This window comes from Ambystoma mexicanum, chromosome 1q, assembly GCF_040938575.1.
Source record: "Ambystoma mexicanum isolate Mex_15411 chromosome 1q, UKY_AmexF1_1, whole genome shotgun sequence".
NCBI lineage: Eukaryota > Metazoa > Chordata > Amphibia > Caudata > Ambystomatidae > Ambystoma > Ambystoma mexicanum.
Window position 1 is genome coordinate 823,491,831 of NC_090922.1, and position 23,209 is coordinate 823,515,039.

Consider the following 23,209-nt stretch of genomic DNA (forward strand, 5'->3'; position numbering starts at 1 on the left):
TTATTATCACAGAAATTCTAGGATATCATGCGCCTGTAATGGTACAGTCAGTTTGCCCGTATACCTTCGGAATTACTGGCAGGATACCAGCAAACTCGTAATTACGTGGTTTGCATAGAGAACAATATGTGTATCATTAGTGTGTACATATATCGAATTATCATAAAAAGGTGTTAAGACCATGGTGGAGTATTGACACTTTATGACTACATAATAATGTGTCTATTACAAATGATTCAAGTCTTGCATAACTTGACAGAATGGGTTTTGTGAAGTTTACGGCATGTCACTGACATGTTTTCCCTAGCAGCATTTTTCCTTTTGGTCTGAATCCTCTGGCATGTTCTAGCTGGCAGTTTGACCTAGGACAAGGAGGTGCCATGGTACACAAACCCCAGATTTGTTGCATAGGAGCCTATCAGCATCTCACAGTATAGCCACAGGACAATGAGTCACTGCCAGGAAAAAGAATGAGGGGATAGAACCATAGCATTCATAGAAGTCACGTTACTAATCCAGCACTTGCCACTAAATACAAGGAGGTTAAACGAAGTGCAGCCTTACATTAAGAAATTTCCATCAAAACCAGCGAGAGATCTGATTATGAGAGCGAGATTGAACCTCTTACAAACTAACGAAATCCTATTCATTAGAGGTTTATCATCGAAAAAAGAATGTCGCTTTTGTACTGATCAATCAGCAACGGAATCAATTTGTCACCTGATCCTTGAATTTCCCAGTACCAGAGGTTTAAGATCATCATATCTTCCGGACATCCTAAGCGAGTTTGCTTTAAGCGACCAAGAAAATTGTTGGGCTAAGTTAATAGGGGGGGGACAGAACGCGATGGCAACTGGCAACCTTTAACATCGTAAAATATGTAAACTCTGCTCTATTGCCACAAAACCCCCCTTGCCAGACACCTAGCAACTAAAATAACTTTTTCTTTAAAGAATCCGTGAGAAAGAGATTCTGTTTCTCAACATGATCACTTTGTAAAAAATCTTAATGATTAAACACAACAAAAAAAAAACACACAAAAAAAAATAGTCACGTTGTTTCCCCATTTTTGCTTCTTAATGCAACACTATTTTTGGGAACAATCGTCATAAACACTGTAGGGATGCTTAAAGCATTCAGGCACAGAATATCACAGCACAAGGATCTGCTATTTCCATTGCATAGGCTTTCTGGAGGATCATAGAGACGCACAGGTAGGACAAGCTATCACCCCTCCACAGAGCAACCAATGGTTAATTGGAGCTGGAGACTGATTCTCTTTGCCAACACAGAGCTGATCTCCACAAAGAGAGATCAACAAATGAACAAGCAATTGACGGGTCATTTGGCAAAATTGTCAGACCCTGCCCTACTGAGAACAGACAAGGCCACATAAAAGTTCTTTGTAAAGAGTTTCTTACATTTTGTATGTTTATGTATAGCTCCTGCAAGTGAGTTGGAGTCTCTCTGACGATGCACAGCAGGCAGAAACACGTGTCTGGGATTGCTGATTGTGTGCTTGTTCAGAGGACAATGCCTGGCATTTCAGTGCTTGACTGCCCTTGTGGGTGGGACCAGACTGCTTTGCAAATGGATAATCTTCTCTGTGAAAGGTCCTGAGAGATAAAATGTGATTGAGACTCTCCCAAGTTGGCCACAGCCCACAGGACAAATGATTACAGCTTTTGCTTGATCTTGGTTGAGAATGTTTCACACTTCGTGTATTAAAACGAAGGGGGTCATTCTGAGTTGGGCGGTAAGGGATAACGGTCACTGGTAAGGAGACTGGTGCCGTTAAACCCTTACCGCCCAATTCCGAGGTCCCTTAGTGGGAGCCACAAAGGACGTGTGGTCTAACCACACGTCCTTTATGGGTCCCGCTAAGGGACCAGGGCGCTAATTACTGGCCTGTTATTCGCGGGCCCGTAATTAGCGCCTTCCCCATTCCCATTGAGCCCTATGGGGGCTCAATGGGAATGGGGACTGGTTGGTTGAATGGGGACTTACCGGGTCTGCACAGGTCGGAATGTCCTGGTAAGTCCCCATTCAACCAGACTGGTCACAGACCCGGTACTGGAGGCAGCCATGGCGCAAATAGCGCCATGGCTACCTCCAGTCTGGGAATGAGGCCCAAAGACTTACTTCGTTTTGATAAAACCTCGATGGAGAAGTCAAAGGCCGGTGGAGGCATAACGATCACACAGCCTTTTCCTTGGCAGCGATGATCTCTCCAAAAAACGGGCAAGGTTTGATGGATATGGGTTGTTTGACTGAGGGCAATATATTTGTGGCGGAATTGGCCGTATACGATTTTGCCGCAAATCTATTTGACCTTCAGTTAACCAACCCAAATCCCTGTCCCGCCAGCAGCCCTATATCAATCCCCCCTCCCCATCTTACCTTTTTTGCGAGCCCCTGGCCGCCGGCACTTCTGCTATACCCCTGAGGTGTCAGTTCCGTCCCCCCAACGTGGAAGCGGGGGACACCCCTGCAACCCCCAAAGCCCATAATACTGAACATGGGTAGCGGGGGACATGCCTGCAACCCCTCCTCCTCATGTTTGGTATAATGGGTTTTGAGTTTTTTGTAGTGGCTGAATTTGGCCAATTTGTCCATACGGAAATTTTTTTTCATCAAATTGGGAGTTTCCGAATTGATCGGGGCAACCAGAGTGCATGTTCATGTTACCCTGGCAGCATAACGCCTGACCAGAGCTCAGATGTGGGTTGAACAAGGTACAGAGACTTATGGTCTTTTTTACCACTACGTTTCTTCTATAGAGCAAGGATAAGGATGGAATGATGGCTGAATACCGAAAGCCCTTTAGCGCCTTGCATGCACAGGGTGATGGATGTTGGCACTTTCATTAATGGGCCTCAGGCACCTCCTATACCTTGCAGAGCGAGGGCAGTGGTTGGTTAAAGGTTGGGGGCTGGACCCCCACCGACTACCGTCTCAACACAATACCTGATGGAGATGATCCTGAGGGACGGAGGCAAAGCACTGAATGAGAAGTCCGAATGAAGTGCCACTCGACATGCAAGAGAGGATCCAAAAACATCTGAGTTGAGGAACATTGGCATGGGTGAGTTTTGGGGAAAGCAACATGCAACTGGATCAGTGGCTTTAGGAGGCGATCAGGCACAGAACCACATATGTTGTGTACCGTTACATGGAAATAGATTTTGCATGCACTGAGTGACACAGTGATATACATGCAGTGTACCATACCGTGAAATACTACTTACCCAGAGAGCACTCCCAGAACAAGATTGAGGACAAAAAATGATCCGATGATGATGAGAGGGATGAAGTAAAGCCAGTTCCACGTGGCTCCTAAGGCATCATTGGTCTACAAGAGAACAAAGCAAAGAAAACGAGTGAGGTTAAGTTTGATTCTCACCACACAGGTCTGAGTCCAATCTTTCCTCACCCAAGAACAGTAAGTTCAGACTCCATCTTGGCCCACAAGAGCGTCTGAAATTCACGATTAACTACAAATCCCTTGCCAAGTGCAGGACGTGGGATAGGAAACTGAAGGGCCACATCTAGACACAGCACAATATTTGGCAGCGGGACATAACTAGTGTCTGGAATGGCTTAAGAATCACCAGGAGCTACGGCAACTTCAAAAGTGGCGTGACCTAACAAACGCAGCCAATTTTTCATACATGGAAGGAAAATCTGTTTCAAAAGGTGTGTTCAAACATAAATAACCTGAAAAAAAATCGACCAAAATAAGAATATTCAAAATTTAAAACCAAATCACTCACGGCAAGATAGCTCATGCTGTTAAAGTGTCTGCTGCAGAAATATGTGTCTACCCCGCATGTAAAAAATTCCAATCCCAGCAAGAGAGCTCATGGAGTTATTGTGCAAATTTCAGTGATCTGCAAAACATTTAGGCAAAGATTCCTTCCCCAAAACACGACAACTCTGGACCACTCTCGCTTTTCCAACGCTCCACCCCACTAATAAAGCAGCATAGAGACAGCCAACTGAAGAACAAGTATTCACAGCTTCTTCTAATCTGTACAATATTCTTGGCAGACGCTCATAACCACCAAAAACCCCTGCGATTCTCTTGTGTTCAATCAGAAAATACTAGTAATCCCTCGTCTACAACAAGGACTTCTGCACACTATCTCACCCACACAGCCACTAACGATTAGCATAAGCACCTTCTCAGCATATCCTGATGGATAGGAAATTAACCATGCCAACAAGAAGATCCTCATAATTGTGTTTCATGTACATTGCAAGATCCCAGCAATCATCCAAAGGCTTCAAAGCCCTGCCTACTAATGATTAAGGCCTGTTATGTGTTGGAAACTGTTTATATCCTTTGTGATGGTGTCCCATTGAACAGCACGGGAAGTGGGGCAACAGGTCCATAGGGCCCCGGGACACCCAGTGTTTCTCCCTCTTTCTGGATCTTATTAGCAGCATCACTCATGCGACCCTACATCTGTGAAGATTGACAGACTCGAACCATTTTTGATGGGCAGAGTGCCAGTGATCCACAGGTGGAGATTTCAGTTGTGTTACCTAGCTTTGAGGAGAGAGAAGCGACGCAGGTCCAGTGACAATTACCAACAGTGGCTAAGTCCTAAGAACCTATGGGTAAATTAGGGGTCTGAGAGGGCAATGCTAAACCAGTGGGGTCAGAGCTGTGAAGCAGCCAATTTATCAGGGCTGACAGAGTTGGGTGCCTTGTGGATCTGGGCCCAAACACTGATAGGGACAACCCTGAATACCCCAGAAACAAGTGGTTGTGAAATAGCCAGAGCCATAATCCGGATTCTGGTGGAACCTGAAAAACCCACCAAAAAACTGATGTCATATTGCTGGGGTGCACAAATGAGTGGGTTACTCGAGAACACAGAGCCAGGAGGGCTCACTGAACCCTTTACTGGGTAGCTCAAAATGACTGTAGCCTGAAAATCGATCCAGGATAGACGGGAAAGAAGGAACAAGTTACTTACCTGTAACTGTTGTTCTACAGCAGGGGTCTGGCATGGATTCACATGCTCATGAATATTACACGTCGTCAGGCTGGGATCCTCGGTAAAGAAAAAATCAGTTTCAGTTTTGTTTCTGAACTGTCTTTCTACTAGTAACCAATCACTGATCTCTGGGTCATACTGCCCCCAGCCAATGACTGCCCTCTACCTAAGCCCCTCCTCTGGCAGCCATCTTCAGATTTGGTAGCACATAATGTGGCAGTAGGACCAAGAGAAGAGCCGCAGAGGGGTAGGTGGGAGGGTTCGCATGTGAATCCATGCCAGAACCATGCTGGAGAACAACAGTTACAGGTAAGTAACTTGTTCCTTCTCCAGCATGGGGTCTGGCATGGATTCACATGCTCATGAATACAAGAATACATAGCAGTGTGTACATGTACAACCACGGGAGGTGGCAAGGCTCAACATTAAGCATTTCAACAACTCAACATTAAGCATCTCTTACCTCCTCACCAGGCTCACCTTCAAGCAAACAGGTTGCTCAGCACTGCCTGGCCGACTCTGGACTCCTCCCTGGAATCCCAGTCGACACAGTAGAATCTCATGAAGATGTGCATCGACCTCCACGTAGCAGCCCTGCAGATGTCCAGCCGGTGCACACCAGACAGGAGCGCCGTAGTAGCAGCGATCGCTCTGGTTGAATGGGCTCTCGGATGGCCGGGCAACAGTCGGTCTGCCAACCGGTGACAGTGCATGATACAGCCGGAGAGCCATCTGAGAGGGCCTTCCCTTGGTTCACAAAAAGCCTTGATGGCTTCGAAAACTCTTTGTGCGGTCCACGTAGAAATTCAGCGCTCTAGCCACATCCTGCGAGTGCAAAGTCCCCTCAGTCGGCGACAAAGGCGACGGGAAGAAAACAGGTAACACTAAGGGCTCGTTGAGATGGAAGTCTAACGGCACCTTGGGCATGAAGGAGGGGTGCGTCCTCAGCACTACCCTCGTCTCGTGGAATGTCAGATATGGAGGTTTACAGGAGAGGGCCTGGATCTCTCTCACTCGTCATGCGGAGGTGATGGCCACAAGAAACACTGTCTTCCACGATAGGAACTTCAGCAGTGCCAAATGCAAGGGCTCGAATGGCGGACCCATGAGCCTGGTCAGCACCACATTGAGCTCCCACGCCGGGGCCGGAGCCTTCACCGGCGGGAACGAGTGGAACAGTCCCTTCAAGAACTCCTTCACCAGGTGATGAGACCACAGCGACGACTGCCCCAGAGTCCAGGTGTAGCGGCAGATAACCGCCAGATGGATCTTGATGGAGGAATGTGCCAGCCCCGCCTTGGCCAGCGACAGCAAGTACGGCAGCACTTGAGGGGCCGTAATCCGTAGAGAGTTGATCTTCTGTGCACGGCACCAGACAGAGAACCTCTTCCACTTATGTCCATAGCACTTAAGAGTCGAGGATGCCCTGGCCTTTGCAAGCACCTCCTTGCAGTCTGCCGGGATATCGTAGCCTCCGAACTCTAGTGCTGCAGCAGCCAGGCCTGCAGGTTCAGCGATCCCGGGTCGTGATGTAGGATGGCGCCTCCTTCCCTAGCGAGAAGATCCGCGTCCGTCGGCAGTTTGACTGGGGGGGACGCTGACATGTCCAGAAGGCCAGAAGGTCCCGGAACCATATCTGCCTCGGCCACGCCGGTGCGACAAGGATCATCCTACACCGGGACCATCTAAGTTGACTGATGAGTCGCAGAAGCAACGGCAACAGTGGGAACACATACAGGAACAGGCCGTCACAGGGGAAAGAGTATGCATCTCCCATGCTCCCCGGCAGGGGAAACCTGCTGGTGAACCTCCGGCACTTGGTGTTCGCGCTGTCGCGAACAGATCGATCTGGGGACTGACCCACCATCAGAATAGGAGATCTACTTGATCCTGCCGAAGTTCCCACTCGTGGCAGGACCGCATCTCCCTGTAGAGTGAGTTGGCGATGGTGTTTTTCACTCCTGCCACATGAAGAGGTACCAGGAATATCCCCTGGGCGACGGCCCAATACCACAGATCCTGCGCTTCCCTGGATAGGGCTGGTCATCTGGTAACCCCTGCTTCTGGATGTAGAACATTGTGGTGGTGTTGTCGGTGAAGACCCGTACCACTTTTCCCTTGAGGGACGGAAGGAAAGACCTGATGGCCAAGAACACGGCCTGGAGTTCCAGGACGTTGATGTGTAGGGACCTCTCCGCTGGGACCCAAAGGCCTCTTGCGTGTAGATCTCCGGTGTGTGCTCCCCATCCCTCCAGGGACGTGTCCTTCTTCACCGTTTCCGGGTGCGCTGGGGTCTGGAAGTCCATGCCCGTCATGAGATGCGCGCGGGTGCCCCACCACCGGATCGCTTGACGGAAAGTCTCATTGAGTGGGATTTTGTCTTCGAAGCTTCCCGCCACTTGCATCCAACGGGCGTCGAGGAACTCCTGCAGTGGCCGCATCTGCAACCTGCACAGACGCACGAGGTAGATGCATGATGACATCATGCCGAGCAGGGACTTGATGGTCCGCACCCCGGCCACCTGCATGGTCAACAACCGTTGTACCTTGCCCAGGATGGCCCTCGTACTTTCCTCCGACGGTGAGGCCAACTGCACCACTGTGTCGAGTCTGGCTCCCAGGAACAGGGCGTCCTGCGACTGTACCAAGTGGGACTTCACAAAGTTGATCGAGAATCAAAGTTCCGTGAGCAGGCAGACGGTCTTCGCTGTGTGGTCGATGGCGAATTCTCTTGACTTTGCTCAGATAAACCAATCCTCCAGGTAGGGGTATACGTGGATCCCCTGCAGGCGCAGCCGCGCTGCCACTGGTGCCAGGCACTTGGTAAAGACCCTTGGAGCCAACTTCAACCCTAAGGGCAGGGCCTTGAACTGGTAGTGCCGCCCTTGGACCACGAAATGTAGGAATTTTCAATGTCCTTTGTGTATGGGAATGTGAAAGTAAACATCCTCCAAGTCCAGCAACGATAGGAAGTCACCTTCCTCCAGCTGTCCCAGCACGTGCTGAAGGATAACCATCCAGAACTTCTGGGCTTTGATGTATCTGAGGCGCCGAAGATCCAGGATTGGCCGTCAGCCGCCGGTGTTCTTTCAGACCAGGAAGTACCGCGAGTATACTCCGGAGTCCCAGAGCCTCTTTGGGACGAGTTCTATTGCACCCTTTCTCAGCATGGCTCGTACCTCCAGAAACAGCTGTGGAACGTGGTTTTCTTTCCTGGCCACAGGTGGGAAAAGGGGGCACTTCCTTTGGAACGCCAGAGTGTGCCCGTGGGTCAGGGCATCCAGCACCCAACGGTCGGTGGAGATGGACTCCCACACGCCGAAGTTCACCAGCCGGCCTCCCACCAGGGTGCTTAGGTGGGGGACTGATGTCACTACCGGTTCAGTCCTGTTTCGCGGAGGCCTTGCCACCCTGGGCTTCTTAGTGACGACAACGGTATCCACCGGCCTTGCTGCGGCCTCTGTAAGCTTCCTGTGACAAGGAACGGGCAGCTTGGCGGTACGACGATGAACTGCCGCAAAATCCTTTGGAGGCACCTTGAGATTTGCCCCTGGAGGTCCGAAAGAACGTCCGTTATTGATGAAGTGTGCCTAGGGCACGGGCCGTCTCGTGTCCACTTTGATGGCCTGCAGCGACTCATCCACCGCTTTCCCGAACAGGTTGTTTCCATCAAAGGGCATGTCCAGTACCCTGGTCTGCACGTCCTGACGGAAGTCAGTGGCCCTGTGCTAACAACGCTGGCGCAGGCAAACGCTGTTGCCCATCTGACGAAAACCGGTATCTGCGATGTCCGTAGCTACAGTGATGGTGTGATCCGACGCCACCTCGCCTTCTTGCAGGATTTTAGGGCCTCCGCCCTCTTGTCGTCCTGGAGGAAGTCCAGGATAGGGGCGACCTTGAACCACAGCTCCCTATCATAGCGGGCCATGATTGTGAGGGCGTTGGCCGCCTTGATGGTCGTCGCTGCCGATGAGATGATTCGACGTCCCATGGCGTCTAGCTTCTTTCCCTTGCTGTCCGGTGGGGAAGTGGAGGATGACACCGTCGCCCCTGCCGCTTTCTTCTTGGCTGCAATGGAGACTACGGAATCCGGGGTCGGTTGTGCCCTGAGGCACATGGGAGTGGAATCCGGCACCCGGTTCTTCTTTTCGTACCGGTTTCTCTTCGCAGGGGCCGTGGAAGGGTTCTTCAAAAGGGACAGCCCTTTGCCCCATATGTCGTTCCACTGCTGGACTGAGAGTACGGTTTTCCTGTTGGCTTCCCGTCATTGGTAAAGAAAACCACCTTTCTTTTGTTCCTCGGGGCACAGCTGGCAAAGTTCCGAGGCCCTGGCGATCATGACCTGAAAGGAGCCAATTTAGTCGGGGGGGGGGGGAAGCCCGGGCGGGAGGCGACGGAGATCCATTCCGTCGTCTCCACCGTGGTCAGTCCCCGTCGTCGCCGTCTCTCTCCCCGTCTCCGTCTTGTCCCTCGGAGGGGGGATGCGGGTGAAGGCTGGAAGGGAGGGGGAGGATGGACTCTCCTCCGCTTGCTCGGTGGGCTCCCCAACGATCCAGGTGCTGTCATGAACCATGGACATAGCCCCTTCTGGTCTTCCTGGTCCTGGTCCAGACGGAGAGTGTGCTCCTTGATACTTCCAACATGGCCGTACCGTGTTCCGTACTAGCCTGTACGTCGGACACGGCACGTTCTATAAATGGGCCACGCCCCCGCGCCTCCGCGCGTCTCAACGCTATCTCTAGGTAGTGTCTCGACGTGTGTGCGCTGCTCGGCGTTATCCTTCCAAGTTCCTGGCCAACTCCCTTATTCTTTCTTCCTTTTCCCCTGTTTCCAGAATCTCTTACCTTTCTTCGATCCTCTTCCTGGACGTCCTGTAACACGCGACTTCCTGGAACTTTGAACGCTCGCGCTGGAGTCAGACTCGACTCGTGCGCACTTGTACTGTGGCGTAGGCATCGGTTGTGACGGGAACGTCGGCTGGGGAGTGGGGTCCCCCGTTTCCTTCACGGCCCGCAGCTCCTCGTCGGCTCCACCGTTGCTCTGTACGTTGGCCTCGTTGGGGCCCTTCCCGTAGATCCTGAGCTCCTCGAACTTCTTGTCAAGGATAGCTTTGATGCCAGCCAGCTCATCGTCAGAGGTGGTGTCCGTGTCCGTTAGGGCTACCGGCCCCCCCCTCTTTCTCATCCCGGGGTTCCACAGGTATCTTCTCGATAGGCTGGAAAGATTTTTCCCTCTGGGTTGGCAGGGAAACTCTAGGCCCGGAAGTCGTCTCCACTGGGGTAGCCTCCGCAGGCTTCGCCAGGGCGGCCACGACTCCTTCAGTCGAGGCCTTCGCCGTGTGAATCAGGGCCTTCACGACCTTGGGCGCGTCTGAGGGCTTCACCTTAGGGGGAGGGTCACCGCCTCGCCCCCATCCTCCTTGGCTTTCTCTGTCGGGATCGACTGGGGTTTCTCCCGAAGCTTACCCGGGTTCTCCGACTTCCTTTTCACCGAGCCAGAACGTTGGCTCGTGGATGATGGCGTCTGTGACATCGCGCCGTGCCTGGCTCATGGTGCCCACGGACTCGCGGTGCTTTGCCTTTGGTTGGGCCCCCATCACCGGAGTGCCTTCAAAGGTCTTAGAAGACCACTTGGACTTCTTCTTCTCACCTGCTGCTGAGCTCTTCGCTTACAGCCACTTCGTGTAGCACGCGATTGTACGCCTAATGGAAAGCAGAGGGATCTAACCCGGTTATTACAGCGGATCTATTACTTTTGAAATAGGGGCATCAGTGAAATCCACTACCTTACTTATGGAGCTATGACTAAGAAATAGCCCTGATTTGAAAAAGGTCTCAGGGAGACCGAAAAACGTGCCATCACTCAAGGGCACTTTGCAAATATAATATAAATAATAAAAACAAGATTATTGGGCACTGTCTCCTTCCGGATTATTTATACTTTTCACCCAGTTCCTAAACAGTTTGAATCCAGTAGGTGTCGAATCTCCTTTGTCCTGGGCCATGTTCGAATCGGGGTAGGCCTCAAAGGTCTTCAAGAATCCTCCAAGAAGTGTAATTCGATGAAAAACCATCCTTGAGGGGCGTAGAGATTTCCGAAATGGGTCCCCGTTGATCGAAATAAGAGTCGGTGGAGCTTGAGACTCGAATTGCCCAAAAAAATAAGAGTAAACTCTTCGAAAAAACGCAATACGCAGTAAAAGCTCGAGAGCTACAGCACGCGGACTCCCAACACTTGAACGTGTGGTAAAAATCTGAAGATGGCTGCCAGAGGAGGGGCTTAGGTAGAGGGTAGTCATTTGCTAGGGGCAGTATGACCCAGAGACCAGTGATTGATTACTAGTAGAAAGACGGTTCAGAAACGAAACTGAAACTGATTCTTTCTTTTTTTCTTTACTGAGGATTCCCAGCCTGACGATGGGGAATATTCATGAGCATGTGATCCATGCCTGACCCCATGCGAGAGAAATGGACAGTCATATAGAAGGTCATCAGAGACCAAACAACCGCAGCCCAGCTATAGGCGTTCAGCTGCCAGGAAGAGGTTAGTGAAATCCAGCAACTTTGAGACCTGTGAGTTACTTAGTTAAAACCTGTCAGGATATTTCAGCTCTGATCAAAAACTATTCTATAGTAGAAGTTTCATCTCAGGAATCTGGTCCTTATTTCAAACTTTATTTGTGCTTATGTTATCTACTGGCTCCTATGATGTTGTGTATGATAAATCCCTTGTGATGACAATGAGTACAAGTCTATGTTCATCTCTCTGCCGATGACATCAGTAAAAAAGAGCGAAAAGATTGAGAAGAGATCTGAGAGGCATAATGCTAGACAATTGTTATGCCTTTTAGGGATTTAAAGTCTGGGAAAGTGAGGTTACTCAACATATCCTGGAAAGGGAGTCATCTGAGATCATTCGGCCTGCCAATAGGAAGCACATGATTATTGAGGGCCCAGGTCTCCAGAAGTATTTACGGTGGGCCCAGCATCCTTTGCAGAATTTTGTTATTGGCAGGATGCGTTTTAATTGCATTCATTTGAGAGCTGTGGTGGCGGCCTGGTCTAATGGGAATAAGAACCAATCATGTAGCGTTTGCGATGCGCCCAGAGAAGACCAGGCACATTTCCTATTGTTTTGTGCAGCTTTTTCACCCATTAGAGAGCGCGCGCTGAAACCAGTTTTGCACGAACAGGGATTTTGCGGTTTTCAGCCTGCTCTGTATGATCCATTAGGGGCAGATTCAGTTTGTTTGTGCGGCTTGGGCTTTATTATCATTCTTAAAGAATGCATTATCTGTGAGGACATTTTCTATTGAAATTTGCTTGAAAGGTTTTCCTTTTTGAATTTTTGCAATGTTTTTATGCTCTTAGTGCTGCTTGAAGTGTAACTTTTGATTTGTAACTGTGCTGTCTATGCTGCTGTTTTCATGGGTATGCTTGTACTCCCGAAAGAAACCTTTACTACTACATAAGGCTAGACCTGGGAGGCAGCCAGGCTGTCGGGCTGATAGGGTTGAGAGCCTTGTTGACCTGGCAGAGACCAACCCTTAGGTAACCCACCAGGATAACCGGTCTACAGATGTATTCTCATAGTGTATTGTCGAAAGCAAAAAGGACCCACAGTTCAAAATAAATTCAGAGTTCTTTTTAATTTATATCAGAGAAGCAGAAGCAGGAGTTATGTAACTAAAAAGAATATAGTCCCACAACCTCATATAACCAGGGAGTGTCTCGTCGCGCCTTGAAACACTTGTGTATAGGCACGCTATAAATGCCATATCATATCATATCATTTCATATCATAATAGTAACTCTTCACCAATGTGAAGAATCTAAACGTTCCTTTCGAAGAACAAGAATAGATTCACAGTTCTCCAAACCATCAGGAAGACACATAGGCCACCTCACAATTAATAAAACTGCCTATCACCCACACATACCTAATACACTAGAGCGATCCCAAGTGGCTGAAATAAACTGGCTGACATGGGTTCATTCTAACAGCGGCCACACATCACGACACTTTATATCATGCAAACGAAAGGATAACGTGTGTGCCTGAATCACCAAGCACTGATGAATGAGCACGTGATTGTGTGCCATCAACAAAATACACCAGACACAAGAAATTTAATTCAGCACCTTTATTTATACAGCAGGACAAGTTGATAGAATGTCTGCTGGGAAAATGAAAGGTGATCACAAAACAGGATAGTCTTTATAGTTTGACTAAAAAACAGCTGCCAGGAGGAGCATGTCTAGGCCCGTGGGTTGGACCATTTGCCTGTTGTGTCCTGGGTTATCAGATTGGTCAGGCTCTTGGGTTCCGCTTCCCCACCAGGTGTTTCCCCATTCCTCATTGTCATTCTCATGTGTTGTGCCTTTTTCCTTATTGTGGCTCTCAATAATTGCTGGATTGATTTTGGGGTAGGAATGACTGTCATGGGGTCTGTGTGGCTCTCCCGTCTGTCACCCTGGAGCACCAGTGAATGGCTTCCCTGCATTTCAACCCTCAACACGCATATGAAGTCACTGGACACCTTCAGCTCCCCATGTCCCTGGTAAGCATCTTGACACGGGCGAGCTTGTGTGCCACACTACCACTCTGCTGCGTAACTCCTATTTTTGCTATTTCTCTGTAGTTAGAAAAACACCTGCAAGAAAGTTTATGGTCCTCACTATGTTCTGCTATTTGTATTGGGGTCACCTGGCACAGGAAGGTGGGGAGGGAAGGCAGACTCTGGTGGAGCCAATGTGTAACGCCTTCAGAGGTTGCACTATAGAACGGGTGGCTTCCCCCAGAGTCTCCTGCCCTGTCCCAGTGGCTCCCCATTAAGGTGACTACCAATGTTGCTAAGACTGGAAAAGATCGAGGCTACAGTGATGGCGGGACTTGGGGCTAGCTAGCTTTTTGGTTGTGGCCTCTGAACATCTATCCGGTGCTACAACCAAAAGACCCGGGTCTATAGCCCACCGATCTACCACGTGAGTACCACGCAATACCACGCTGTGGGATAATAATATCAACTGTTATCTAAGCGCTTAGATGCCTGCGGGCTTGTAGCGCTACATAAAACTAGATATTATTATTATTATTATTATCTCCCTCCTAGCAGCGTCCCACAGTCATCACATACGCACCTCTCCGAGCATCATCAAACAATGCGTGTGCAATTGGCAGACCGGTGGTAGAAAAGGGTGGTCCGAGGCATTTCAAAAGCGCAGCCAGTTTCAGAAATGGGTTGTGCTTTGAAATGCATTAAAACAACGCATCCTGTTGCACCTGTTTAATACAGGCTATTCGGGGCTGGGTGAATAATGCATACACTGGTCTTTTGCGACCCGAATTAGCATTTTTGCGACATAGACCACAACAGTATCCTGTTAACTTTCAAATCCCTTAATTATAAATAGCAATGGCCTTTTTGTTTGTTTTTACAAGCGACATGACCAGGCCTTTAAGGCGCATCTCGGTGGCTGCCAGCCAATGTAGGCTCAACGCCTATGAATACATTGGCGACGGCCGATGGCCTGTGCATCGTCTGCCCTGCACACAGTCCCCATGAAGTGCGCAAGTCACCTTTGTGAATTCACAAACCTGCACATTTCCGAGGAATGATCTGAACAGAATGGGGGGCCAATATTTTGAATCTCAAGTGGTCCTCAGATACCACGTGCATTCACTGCAAAGGTCACTATTGCTCCGCAGGGGTTAAAGTACATTACTGGTTGAGTAACAATAAAAAGTAACATCAAATTAAATAAACCAGGCTTTAAGGTCAGCCTTACACACGATATCTTTCTTTACAACAAAAAATCACACATCTCACATCAAACTTTTCTCACAAGGAAATAAAATGTACAAAAATCATATGAAATGTTTAAATGTTAAAATAAAATATAGTGACACATACAAAAAAACTTTACTGAGCAGCCCCCCCCCCCTTGTATACATTCGTGTCCCTTCTGTCAATAATGTATGATAGGCTCTGTGGCAAAGTCCCCCTTGGCTTTAACTGGGGTTGGAGGATGCGGTGGTCTCTGTGGTCTGTACAGCCACCCGCCATGTGATGCTGAGCCCAGAGGAGGCACAATGGTGATCCCCTGGACCAGCCAACTTAGCCCAGGACTGAGGCAGGGGATGGCAACGGGCAGTCTACGCTTAATTATCCGGTGTTTTTAAGGGATCTTCAGGTGCAGCAGGGAGATTGATGCACCAGTGACCCTGTCAGTTAATCCAACTCTAAAGCAGCTTAAATGAAAAGGAAGTGCATAGCTGAAAGTCTTACCAACACTCCTGAGCCCTCTGGAGGCATGCCAAATACAGCAGGTGGCGTGTCAACCAGCGCAGGCAGAAGGAAGATAATGCACAAGGGCAGTCTGCTCAGTGGCATCCAGAACGCACGCATGAGATCCAAAATGGAAGCTGGGCCTCCAATCGGCTTCATCCACATCACTGTGCATCACGGCAGGGACATAGAGCCAGGAGGTGAAAAGCCTTTAGAGTACCACTGGACTATTTCCCGTACAGGCGATTACAAGTATACAGAGGTGTTTCAATTGACAAATAGGGCAGCCCATTGGGAGGGACTATTCCCTAAAGAAGCAGCAGGGAAGTTGGCAGGAGCTGTCTAGCTAGGAGCGGAGGCGATTGGGAGTGGAAGGAGGTTAGTGAATGATCACAAAGAGAAGCGGCTGGAGTGAGCAGAAGAGAGGTGGAACGAGCACAGAGAAGAGCAGCTTGTGAGAGGAGAAGAGAAGGGTGCGAGAATGAGAAGAAAGGTGTGAAGGACCACAATAGATGCAGGTGGAGGAGAGCTGAGAGAGGCAGGGAATGGACTGGAGAAAGAGGTGGTTGGTGGTGTGAGAAAAAAGGAAGAGGAAGAACACAATCTGGTGGAGGTTTGGTTGAACATCAGGCAGTGTGAAGGAAGCACGAGGAGGAGGCTGTGAGGAGAAACCAGGAGGAGGCTGGAAGGAGGCACAAGGAGGAGGCTGAAGGAGATACGAGTAGGACGCTGGAAGGAGAATCCAGGGGGAGGCTGGAAGGAGAAACCCGGAGGGTGAGGAGGGTGGATGACATACAGATAATAAAGCCCATTGGAAGGGACTATTCCCTAAAGGAGCAGCAGGGACGTTGGCAGGAGTTTTCTAGCTAGGAGCTGAGGTGATTGGGAGTGGAAGGAGGTTAGTGAATGATCACAAAGAGAAGCGGCTGGAGTGAGCAGAAGAGAGGTGGAACGAGCACAAAGAAGAGCAGCTTGTGAGAGGAGAAGAGAAGGGTGCGAGAATGAGAAGAAAGGTGTGAAGGACCACAATAGATGCAGGTGGAGGAGAGCTGAGAGAGGCAGGGAATGGACTGGAGAAAGAGGTGGTTGGTGGTGTGAGAAAAAAGGAAGAGGAAGAACACAATCTGGTGGAGGTTTGGTTGAACATCAGGCAGTGTGAAGGAAGCACGAGGAGGAGGCTGTGAGGAGAAACCAGGAGGAGGCTGGAAGGAGGCACGAGGAAGAGGCTGGAAGGAGAAACCAAGAGGAGGCTGAAAGGAGGCACAAGGAGGAAGCTGAAGGAGATACGAGTAGGACGCTGGAAGGAGAATCCAGGAGGAGGCTGGAAGGAGAAACCCGGAGGGTGAGGAGGGTGGATGACATACAGATAATAAAGCCCATTGGAAGGGACTATTCCCTAAAGGAGCAGCAGGGACGTTGGCAGGAGTTTTCTAGCTAGGAGCTGAGGTGATTGGGAGTGGAAGGAGGTTAGTGAATGATCACAAAGAGAAGCGGCTGGAGTGAGCAGAAGAGAGGTGGAACGAGCACAAAGAAGAGCAGCTTGTGAGAGGAGAAGAGAAGGGTGCGAGAATGAGAAGAAAGGTGTGAAGGACCACAATAGATGCAGGTGGAGGAGAGCTGAGAGAGGCAGGGAATGGACTGGAGAAAGAGGTGGTTGGTGGTGTGAGAAAAAAGGAAGAGGAAGAACACAATCTGGTGGAGGTTTGGTTGAACATCAGGCAGTGTGAAGGAAGCACGAGGAGGAGGCTGTGAGGAGAAACCAGGAGGAGGCTGGAAGGAGGCACGAGGAAGAGGCTGGAAGGAGAAACCAAGAGGAGGCTGAAAGGAGGCACAAGGAGGAAGCTGAAGGAGATACGAGTAGGACGCTGGAAGGAGAATCCAGGAGGAGGCTGGAAGGAGAAACCCGGAGGGTGAGGAGGGTGGATGACATACAGATAATAAAGCCCATTGGAAGGGACTATTCCCTAAAGGAGCAGCAGGGACGTTGGCAGGAGTTTTCTAGCTAGGAGCTGAGGTGATTGGGAGTGGAAGGAGGTTAGTGAATGATCACAAAGAGAAGCGGCTGGAGTGAGCAGAAGAGAGGTGGAACGAGCACAAAGAAGAGCAGCTTGTGAGAGGAGAAGAGAAGGGTGCGAGAATGAGAAGAAAGGTGTGAAGGACCACAATAGATGCAGGTGGAGGAGAGCTGAGAGAGGCAGGGAATGGACTGGAGAAAGAGGTGGTTGGTGGTGTGAGAAAAAAGGAAGAGGAAGAACACAATCTGGTGGAGGTTTGGTTGAACATCAGGCAGTGTGAAGGAAGCACGAGGAGGAGGCTGTGAGGAGAAACCAGGAGGAGGCTGGAAGGAGGCACGAGGAAGAGGCTGGAAGGAGAAACCAAGAGGAGGCTGAAAGGAGGCACAAGGAGGAGGCTGAAGGAGATACGAGTAGGACGCTGGAAGGAGAATCCAGGGGGAGGCTGGAAGGAGAAACCCGGAGGGTGAGGAGGGTGGATGACATACAGATAATAAAGCCCATTGGAAGGGACTATTCCCTAAAGGAGCAGCAGGGACGTTGGCAGGAGTTTTCTAGCTAGGAGCTGAGGTGATTGGGAGTGGAAGGAGGTTAGTGAATGATCACAAAGAGAAGTGGCTGGAGTGAGCAGAAGAGAGGTGGAACGAGCACAAAGAAGAGCAGCTTGTGAGAGGAGAAGAGAAGGGTGCGAGAATGAGAAGAATGTAAAGGAAGCGGCGCATGATCTTGCCCCTTTCATCACCTCCTTTATCAATTCCTCATTCAAATCGGGTACAGTACCTGACAACCTCAAGGATGCGTGGGTCATTCCCCTAATAAAAATACCTAATCTCGACCCTAGCAATCCCACCAACTACAGGCCCATCACCACAGTGCCTTACCTACTCAAAATTCTGGATCGTGCAGTTTATCTCCAAATCCAAGATTACCTTGACACTAACAACCTACTTGGGCTCAGACAATCTGGCTTCCGCCCAAGACACGGCACAGAGACAACCCTGATCGATTTAAAAACCCAAATCGAGGACCTGAAAGACAAAGGAAAACAAGCGGTCCTACTCCCCCTCGACCTCTCTGCTGCATTCGATTTGGTCGACCACCAAATACTTTGCCAGCACCTTATAATCGCCGCTCACTTTTCTGACGCAGCTACTTCATGGATCCGCTCCTTTCTGGCAAATAGATCCATGAGGGTCTTCTCTCCCTTAGCCACTGCGGACCCAGCACATGTCCCTTGCGGAGTCCTTCAAGGCTCATGTGTGTCACCCACGCTCTACAACGTGTTCACTAAACCGCTCTTTGATATTCTTGACCATCTGGGTGTCACCTATACTAATTATGCGGATGATACCCAGATACTCATCCCTATCACTGGCGATTATGTAACCAATGTTAAAGCACTTTATGCAGTCTATACTGTCATCCAGGCCTGGATGGCACATCACGGGCTCTGCCTTAATGATGAGAAAACTGAGTTACCCATCCTAGGCTCTCAGTCCAAACTCACAAAACTCGACCCCAAATATGATTCCTTCATCATTGATGGCAATGTTATCAAAGACACCAACGTCACCAAAACTCTTGGAATTTACCTAGACTCCACTCTCTCAATAGAAAAACTAATTCAGTAATATCAGCATCTTCATACACATGTAAACTCATCACAGCTTGTCGTCCCTTCTTGACAATGGATAACTGCCTGATCCTCGCTAGAACCCTCATCATGTCCAAAATTGACCATTGCAATGCCCTTTACCTAGGGATGAGTCAATGAAACATTGATTAACTTCAGGTCACCCAGAATAATGCCATCAGGGCTGCTCTCAACATACCTAGGCGCTCCCACATCTCTTCCACCAGACGCAACCTACGTTGGCTTCCCATTACACTGCGCATCTACCTCAAAGCACTTGTCCTAACCCACAAGGCACAGAACAATGCTGCACCTGCCTAGTTGTCCACGCGCTTTACTCAACACACAGCAGCCAGACCCCTGAGATCTGCCCAGGCGCACACACTAAACATTCCCAGTTTCAAGCTTCAGACAGCCAGAGGCTCCAGCTTCCCAGTCCTTGCGGCTAAGCTCTGGAACTCCCTACCCAATGATCTTAGGAATGTCCCTTCCCTCCATTCCTTCAAAAATCAAAGTAAACGGTGGCTTCTCGAACAGGATGCCCTGGCCCCCTCTATGTAGCTCCTGCATCTCCTACTCGCTAACTGGCTACTCACTGTATATACTATATATATATGTCGCCTTGCCATCCTGTGTTTTGTTCTATGGCATGTTCCAATTCTTCTGTAAATACTTGTATATATATATATATATATATATATAGTAACTTGTACCTACATATGTAACTGTTTCTTGTAACCACCTTTCCAAACATGCGCCCTGATGCCTTTGGGCAGGTCGCGCAATACAAATAAATAAATACAAATACGAAATACGAAAGGTGTGAAGGACCACAATAGATGCAGGTGGAGGAGAGCTGAGAGAGGCAGGGAATGGACTGGAGAAAGAGGTGGTTGGTGGTGTGAGAAAAAAGGAAGAGGAATAACACAAATTGGTGGAGGTTTGGATGAACACCAGGCAGTGTGAAGGAGTCACGAGGAGAAGGCTGGGAGGAGAAACCAGGAGGAGGCTGGAATGAGGCACGAGGAAGAGGCTGGAAGGAGAAACCAAGAGGAGGCGGCTAGAAGGAAGCACGAGGAGGAGGCTGGAAGGAGGCACCAGGAGGAGGCTGAAGGAGATACGAGTAGGAGGCTGGAAGGAGAAACCAGGAGGAGGCTGGAAGGAGGCACCAGGAGGAGGCTGAAGGAGGCACAAGGAGGAGGCTGGGAGGAGAAACCAGGAGGAGGCTGGAAAGAGGCACGAGGAAGAGGCTGGAAGGAGAAACCAAGAGGAGGCGGCTGGAAGGAGGCACGAGAAGGAGGCTGGAAGGAGGCACCAGGAGGAGGCTAGGCATGAGGAGGAGGCTGGAAGGAGAAACCAGGAGGAGGCTGGAAGGAGAAACCCAGAGGGTGAGGAGTGTGGATGAGATAAAGATTATAAAGGCTTCCGGTTTTATGGTATTTATTTTTGCACCATTTCCATTTTTATTTATCCATATTTTTTTTTGTGTTCATTTTATCTGTATTTATCCACGTTTATTTTTTGCTATGGAATAACATTTGCGGCAACTAGTATTGTTCCCAATTTATTTATATGAAAAAAACACACAAGCACTTGGTTTCCTCTAATAGGAAGCTGATATAGCTCGGTGCTTCACAACAAGTCAATGTCTGCATATCTACAGCCTTCCAAACAACTTAAAAGGTAATTACATACCTTTTTCAAACACTCTACTAGGTTACTTTGCACAACCGTTGACCTGCAATGCATGACGTACGACTTAAAGATCCAACCAAGAGACAAGAATTTAAATTTTTTACAAATAATAACTGAAAGGAAACAGAGTGATTTCCATCTGTGTTGATAGGACAAAATCAGAAAAAAATGAAAATAGGGAGCCTCATAGATAATCAAGGCGAGGAGGAGATACAAGAAGGTTAAAAGGAGATGATAAGGGTGTGCCCGGGCGGGGTGGAGAACCAAACATGTGGTGAAGTGTTGAGGAAGATCAGGAGGACAGAAAGATTTGAGAAAAGAGGACAGTAGGAGCAGGAGTGGTGGCTACCCGGCATAGCGGAAAACAAGTATGAGGCCTCTGGATATAGGGCCACGTCTCAGAGAGGTGGCTAGGAAGCAGAATTCAAGCCGCTAAGTGGACCAGCTGGGGTTTTGCCTACAATGACAGTGCCCCAGCTTCAACCCTTGTGCTGCCCAAGAGTGTGGACTAAGGGTCCACCAACATCTAAGACTGGAAGCATATAAACGGAATTCATCAACCAAAAAGGCAAGAAAGAAGTACAGGGACACTTCATACCCCAGGACTGTGATGGACTGTTTTGATCATCCACACGAGGAGGAAACCAGGATTAGGCTTTGCCATCTAAAAAACAAACTCCTAACCCCAAGGAGAAGACATCCTTTTGTTGTCGAAGCTTTGCTTTGCAAATTTTTCGTTTGGCCCAAATCTGTGTCTGCCTTTGGTTGCTCTTACTCGCCATTGCCACAGCTCCCAGGCACCTCTGTGGGAGCTGCGAGCACACTGCTCTGTGTCACGGGGTGCTTTCCTTTCTGAGCATTTTGTTTTGTGAACTCGGAAACATGTCTGAAATGCACTGAAACACTCCATTCCTCCTGGTTTGTGGAATTGTGCATGTGCGGGCGGGGAGAGGCCATCTGAATGCACTTCCGTGATGCACACCTTCAGAGGCACTTTGCGAAAAGGAAAGGACATCATTTTATTTCATGCAGGTGGAGAGGGTGCTACAGCGCATCTAATCTTATATGTGAAAACACGTCTGGGAATCAGGCCCATTGTTTTTCACTCATGAAACATCCATGTGTGTATGTTTGGAGGTAGTGGGCAGCAATATAGTCAGAACAGATGGCCATCATAGGTCTAGTCACTGTTAAGAGGCCATGTTTCATGGTTTTATCGTTATTTCTCCCCTGTGAGGTGGTGCAACCCGATTAAGTGTTCATAGGCAAAGTTGATTGAGAGCCTAGAGAAGCGCGGCATTGGTGATCTTTGGAGTATTTATGTAACAAAGTATTGCTTTCAGTTCAAGAATGAATTCTGCATGCTGCAGGTAGGTGTTCATTTTATTTGACTGATGAACTAAGTACAAAAATGGAATAGCCGGTAGACTTTCCAGACTACACAGCCCTCGTCATCAGATGCAAATGCTATTGCCGTTGACAAAGGCGCCTGTGAGTCTCAGAAGATATCATGTAAAACTTTAGCGAGGCTGTGTTTCCTTCATACACAATGGATCACTTAATGTAATGTGTATGATGACATGTACGGACAAGACAACCTTCACTATCTTTTCTGAGCAGTTAGGGGTTCCACAAGATAGCTCAAACATAAAAAGCCTAAAATGGTAATTTCACCAAACCAGTCGCTCTGCACCTAGACGCTTACACTGTGCCCCACCTAGTTAAATACACCATCAAATCAAGAATTAAGTACACATTTTTATTATAATTTGCAAATAACAAGAATGCTCCCTGAATCTTCCTTCCCACCAAGAATATGTGTTTAATGTGCTGCTTCCTTGCTACATTCACGCTATACAAATGCCATACATACATGTTCCTGGTTTATAATTAAATGCATCAATATGCATCGGGACTATGGCTCTTGCTGCCAGGGAGACTGGATGTTCTTGGGGGCAGCACTAGACGTTAGCAAATGCCATCTACGTGGCAGCCCCTGCTAAGTCTAATGAGACGCAGGAGGCTTGAGGACAGGAGACTAGCGCTAGAGGAACAGAAAGAGCGGGACAAGGTCACCATAGAGCTGCGCAAGCTGGTGCTTGAGGAGAAGAAGGAGGCCAACGGATCCACCTCTAGTGAAAGCAGCAGTAGTGGCTCAAACCAGAGTGCCTGGGATAAGCCCTGATGGCACATCCTCAAAGACTTGGTACAGGCTTATGAAGTGGGGAAGCATACTTTTGACTGGTTTGAAGGGCTCGAGCAGGCTTTCCAGCTACAGGAGGTGGATGAGGTACTGCGGGGTGCAGCCCTGACGAGAAGCTTACCGACACCAGGGACTGATGCAATTCTTCGGTCAACTCCTGAGGAAAGTCCCATTTATGAGAGCATGAAGGCAACCCTCCTCAGGAAGTTCTGTAAAACCCCAGAACAGTATCTCAAGAGATTCATAGAGCCTGGAAAGAAAAGTGGGCAGATATCTGAAGCGTTCACACACTTGTTGAAATATCTGAGCGGATGGGTGACTGGTAACAATGTTGACACATTTAAAGGGATGAACAATTTAACTGTGTGTCAG

At 49.0% G+C, this 23,209-nt stretch overlaps 1 protein-coding gene across 7 annotated transcripts in view; it reads right to left on the reverse strand.

Annotated features, from left to right (window-relative positions):
* Positions 1 to 23,209, reverse strand: part of CACNA1E (calcium voltage-gated channel subunit alpha1 E) — a 3,100,882-nt gene that overhangs the window by 819,650 nt on the left and 2,258,023 nt on the right. For all 7 annotated transcript variants that reach the window (XM_069641436.1, XM_069641438.1, XM_069641434.1 and 4 more), the window contains one exon: positions 3,249 to 3,352. In XM_069641436.1, coding sequence (XP_069497537.1) covers positions 3,249 to 3,352 — 104 coding nt within the window. The remainder of the gene's footprint in view (positions 1 to 3,248; positions 3,353 to 23,209) is intronic.